The 5305-nt window shown below is 37.0% G+C and overlaps 1 protein-coding gene across 1 annotated transcript; it reads right to left on the bottom strand.

The window, feature by feature from the left end:
* Positions 1–2450: 2450 nt before the first annotated feature.
* LOC121979457 (mannan endo-1,4-beta-mannosidase 5-like) lies at positions 2451–4415 on the bottom strand. Its single transcript, XM_042531448.1, has 5 exons — positions 4089–4415; positions 3500–3694; positions 3249–3371; positions 2970–3178; positions 2451–2850 (listed from the first exon to the last, which is right to left on the bottom strand). The coding sequence occupies exons 1-5, from the start codon at positions 4413–4415 to the stop codon at positions 2451–2453; spliced, it is 1254 nt and encodes a 417-aa protein (XP_042387382.1).
* Between the last annotated feature and the right edge of the window lie 890 nt (positions 4416–5305).

A 5305-nucleotide genomic window follows, 5' to 3' on the forward strand; every position in this document is an offset into this window, starting at 1 on the left:
TAATTGAATAACTACACTTAGCATATAAATGTAGGCATTTGACTAATGTGATTTTTTATTTCAAAAATAAATGTTTACAAAAAGCTAGACTTTTAGTATGCACTCTAACAGTCTATGTTTCCATTTAGCTACGCCATTTTATTCAGGAGTATCTGTACACGAGGTTTGATGAATAGTACTATCGGAAGCAAGTAAATGTGAAAATTGATTCGAAGTGTATTCACCCCTCAAATCATAACGAAAAATCTTTATGACACTAGAATGTTGAGTTTTCACAAGAGCTCTAAAGTTATTGAAAATTATAAGATAATCAGACTTGTGTTTCATAAGATAAACCCAAGAGTAACGAGTGCAATCATCAATAAACGAAATATAATATCTTGACCCTCCTTTTGTAAGAATAGGAGATGGCCCCCACACATCAGAATGGATAAGATCAAATGGAGCAGAAGAAAAAGAAAGACTTTTACAAAATGATAAGGTAGAAAATTTGTCCAGTTTACAACCATTACAATCAGAAAAATCGAAACTTTTTAACGGTCCTAATGCTCCTTTAGAGGCTAAAAATTACAAACGAGGCACTGAAACATGTCCTAAGCGAGAGTGTCACAAATAAAAAATAGAAGATGAACGACTCAGATGAAAAGACGATAAATCCACACTCGAAGCTACAACTTCTAGTAATTTGAGTTGATCTATAGCGTAGAGTCCTCCTTGCTTATGGCCTGTCCCAATCAGCCTCTGAGATTGTGTGTCCTAAACATAACAATTGGATGAAGAAAAAGAGATTAGGTATCCAAACTCACATAATTGACTAACAGAAATAAGATTTAAAATAAGACTCGGAATATAATAAACATTGGTAAGAGATAAAGAAGATGTAACAATTGAACCAACACCTACTAATCACATAGGAGTACCATCAGTAGTCACAATAGATATAAATGAACTGGGAGAAAAAGAAACAAAAGATAACAAATTGGATGACATATGATGAGAGGCACCAGGTCCAAAATCCACAAGGATGAAGATATACTTGAAATACCAGACGACGACAAACCTATAGAAGAGGAAGCTGACATGGAAGAGGGCTGTGAAGCAAGAAACTATTGAAATTGGTCAAACATATATGAATTAGATTTTCATAAAGCATCTACACGACCAGACATGATGACGGAACGAATAATTCTTAGAATAACAAAACTGTAAGGATATATATTTGTATGATCCACAAAAACTGATGTCAGGACAATCCGTGGTCACACAAAGATATGAGGAAGAAAAGGATGTCGGCGTCAAAAATAAATAGCGACCGTAAGAGACGAAAGCGGCAATAGGAAGCAATAATAGGGGTGGTAGAAAAAAATTAGGTCAGAAAAGAATAACTACTCTGATACTATGTACAAATTAAGGGAAGGAAAAAACTAATTATATTATTGGATCTTAAAATTGATATATACTATAAGATTTTATATAGTTAAGTTAAGAAATCCTAAACTCTATTAAGAAAGAAAAAAAAATTATCCTAAAAATTATAAATAAATAAATATATAACTCTAACGTTAAGTAAAATAAATGATAATAACTTCTACTAAAAGACAGAAGGAGCTTCACGGGTGTAAAACATTCAAAAGAACAATTAAAAAGAACAACTAAACAAATCAGAGTTGGACACATATTCTAATGATTGATTTCTCAATGTGCATAAGTTAGATTTTAAATTTAACATGAACTGCTTTGAAAGTCGACTATGGTTATCACGAGTAAGGCTTCTTGTTAAAGATATTGATTTAGCGGAGACGTGTATATATATATATAACTCAAATATTTAAAATTTTAATTAGATAATGTTGTGGAAAAGCATATCTATATACTTCCGTAATAATATAATATTATCTACTTTATATCTATGCTCTACAAAAGATTATAATTATTCTCATGATCTCTTCCTCTCATACGAGTATTTGGTCACCCTGATATACTTCAGATCTCTCCGTAAACATCCGTATTTCATCATCCTGACTTATTCCGAGCCTCCCCACAAGCATCTGATCAACTTAACTTGTTTTGGGTCTACCTTCAATTTCATTCAAGACCATCCCATATAACATCTAGTTTGGACCATAATTTTAATATCATTTGTTATGTAAAAGAATATCCACGTATCTTTATAATGATATGAAATCATCCATTTTAGACCTAAATTCTCGTAACTTTATTCTTGGGTTATTTTTAAAAGATCTTATGCCATGAAGATAACTTGTATTATTTTGAACCAATGAATACTTTTTTTTAATGTGAGACTTAGAATCCCAACCTATTATATTTATTTTAATATGATGACACAGTACATAATTATTCTTTTCGATTAACTTTGATTAAGAATCCAATACAGGATGTTGATACTGAAAAAGAACAATGGCACATCACATAAATTAATGAGGCAGCTGCTAGGCGACGGTGCAGGTGCAGGTGCAGGTGCAGGTGCCGGAGCCGGCGAGCTCTCCCATCCTTTTTGACTGATTCAGGATGAGTGCGGTGGCGTTGGCGTCCTGCGACAGAATAATCTCAAAGCCATCGTCTTGCGATTCCATGCCCTCGACGAAGAGCTGCCACATTAAACCCCCCGTGAAGGTCTTGTGCCCATTCTTCGATATGCGATAGATGCTGTCGTAGACCGTGGAGTAGAAGTCGTTGCGGATATGCTCCGAGTATCCCGGATCCTTTTTGGTCTTCCCGAACCCCCCCAGCATAAGTGGCTTCCTCAGCATCTCCACCGAGTCCTTCCAGTGGTTCCAAAGCCATTGTTTTACAAACTCTGTTTTCTTATCCTCACTTTGCCCTTTTAACCTGCATTAATTTCATTTTTTTTAATTTTTAAATTATTAATTAATACCTAAATTCTAAACCTTAAATCCTAAATCCGATCAATTAATTAATCGGATTGATGGATTGATGAGATGTTTTACCAAAAATCCGGGTAGGCATGGACGGTTGCATAATCGATCTCGATGACTTTGTGGACTTTAATAAAGTCAACGCCAATTTGAACCGCATTAGGATTGTTGAGTTTGACTTTGTCAGGAGTGGAACTTCCATAAAAGCCCTCCAGTCCGACCCCAAGAAGGTGATTGTTGTCTATGGTCTTCAGGAAGGTTGCCATCTCTTGCACCCAAGCCTATGAATAACAGGTCAATGAGAATTTACGGGTTCTATAAATCCACATCGAATCCAATAGTAATATATACCGTAAAAATTTTCCCCGAGGGGTCGGACTCGCAGTGGGGCTCGTTAATGAGCTCCCAGGCCATGATTGAGGGATCATTTTTGTAGGCCATCTTTGTGAAGGTGTTCATCCTGTTTAGAATATACTGAAGCGGGCAAGAAAGATTGAAGAGATTAAAAAAAGGGGTACTTAAATAGAAAATTAAAAATCTATTAGTGTCATAATTATTATTATTGATTGATTGATTGATTGATTAATTGATTAATTAATTACCTCAATGTGTTTCTTGAAGTAGCCCTTTATAGTATCGTGTGTGTAGAAATCATCGACGCTTGGCACGACCAAACCTGCCCTGCGAGCCCAGTCGACGTATTGTGCTCGACCGCCGTAATCATTGTAATTGTTCACCAAGCTTAAAATCACTCGTAACCCATTTTTCCTGGCTTCTGATATCACGAAGTCCAGGCCCTAACCAAACATATCGTTCGACATAAGAAAATAAAATTATCATTTTTTTCTAATCGGGCATGTGTTCAATTTTTACGATTTGACTAATAGACATGATGCAAAGGTTGGAACCGCCAACCCAGCGGCCCCCTCACCCCGGCCCCACAAGTATGAAAGGGAGTAAATCACGATGAATACGGGCCCAGCTATGACATGGCGGTCTTAGGTGTTTAGCACGGACAGATATTGATGTTATCGCAATTGCTGCCGCAGACCCTCGACCTCCCGACTCATGATGCAAGAATACAATGTCATAACCGGCTGATCCCGCCCGTGGAGGCACGATCTGACTAATAGACAGCGAGAACGAGAGAGAGAGAGAGAGAATGCATGGCACTTGTATATATATACATACCTTGAAGACTTGCTCATGGTAAACGCCGGGCGTCACCTGAAGCGAGTCGTTGCTGAAGCCGTCGTAGAACGCCCATGTGCGGCAGACGGTGAGGCCGGCGGCAGCCGCCTCTTCGAACAGCGCCGTGACCTTGCTCCCGTTGGAGTGGGGAGACGCCGCGTCGCCCATTAGCCAGTGAGCGTTGAAACCGTTGAAGAGGAACGTAGACCCTTCCGTCTGGAATGTCATGCCTATCCTCTCGACGAACCCCGGGAGATCCGCAGCTGCCGTCGCCGCCACCAGCGCTAGTACACACAAGAAGAGCTGTGATCCGCCGAACTTCGCCATTGCAATGAGCTTGAATGGAGTGAGTACCTTTTGGATCGATCGCATGCTTATACATAGAGAGAGATGGATTAGAATGGAAACTGATATTTTTAAGCATCAATTTATGAGAAATCGACAGAAAAGTGTTAGTTTTTTTCATTTTTGCGGGAACTGTTAGATAGTTTCTTCTATTGTAATTATGTATTTGGACGAAAATAAAAATTATGGAAAGATTTTCAAGATATGTTTTTTAATTACTTGCATTTCTTCTAATAGAAATTTATGAATCCATTTAGCTTAATTAGACGTAAAGTAGTTTTCTCTCTTCCAATAATGCATTCGAATTAATTTCCTAGCACGCACCCGATTACTAGTAACAAAAACATCTGGACCAAATAAAATTAAGTGAATACCCAAAATAATAACTATTTTATTTTGATCTCGGGACCAAGATGTGCATTCTTAAGAAAGATCGGATGATATTAAATTTATTACACGTAGTCTTACCTTAAATTTTTTTGTAAGAGGTTATTTTTACTATTTGAGTAAGTAATCTCATATTCACCTCATGATAATTTTACCAAAACGGCCGTCAAACTTATTTATAAATATTTAATTCATTTACCATCATGTTATTAGAAGTTAAGCACTAATTCTCTTTAACAAGAAGCATGATACACCCACAACAAATGAGGGTCAGTGAGCTAGGTTAAAGGTGTCAAAAATGAATTCGATCTGAGTTGACTCAAAAAAATCAGATTCAGGTCGGGTTTGTCATTTTCGTTAGGTAGCAGGTAGATGAATGTAGAGTCATTTGGAGTATCCTATTTGTCAATCTCACGTCACATTAAAAGATGGTCGTTATTTTGCTCTTGTTTTCTTACATGATTTTCTTATGGTATTGGCATTGT

The sequence above is a fragment of the Zingiber officinale genome, chromosome 5A (assembly GCF_018446385.1).
Source record: "Zingiber officinale cultivar Zhangliang chromosome 5A, Zo_v1.1, whole genome shotgun sequence".
In the NCBI taxonomy this organism is placed as follows: Eukaryota; Viridiplantae; Streptophyta; class Magnoliopsida; order Zingiberales; family Zingiberaceae; genus Zingiber; species Zingiber officinale.

Excerpts from the sequence above, each read along its gene's own strand:
- LOC121979457 (XM_042531448.1), bottom strand. The coding sequence starts at position 4,415 with ATGGCGAAGTTCGGCGGATCACAGCTCTTCTTGTGTGTACTAGCGCTG. Across the intron at positions 3,695-4,088 it reads ACCATGAGCAAGTCTTCAAG|GGCCTGGACTTCGTGATATC; the intron begins GTATGTATATAT and ends ATGTTTGGTTAG. Across the intron at positions 3,372-3,499 it reads ACTTCAAGAAACACATTGAG|TATATTCTAAACAGGATGAA; the intron begins GTAATTAATTAA and ends TGCCCGCTTCAG.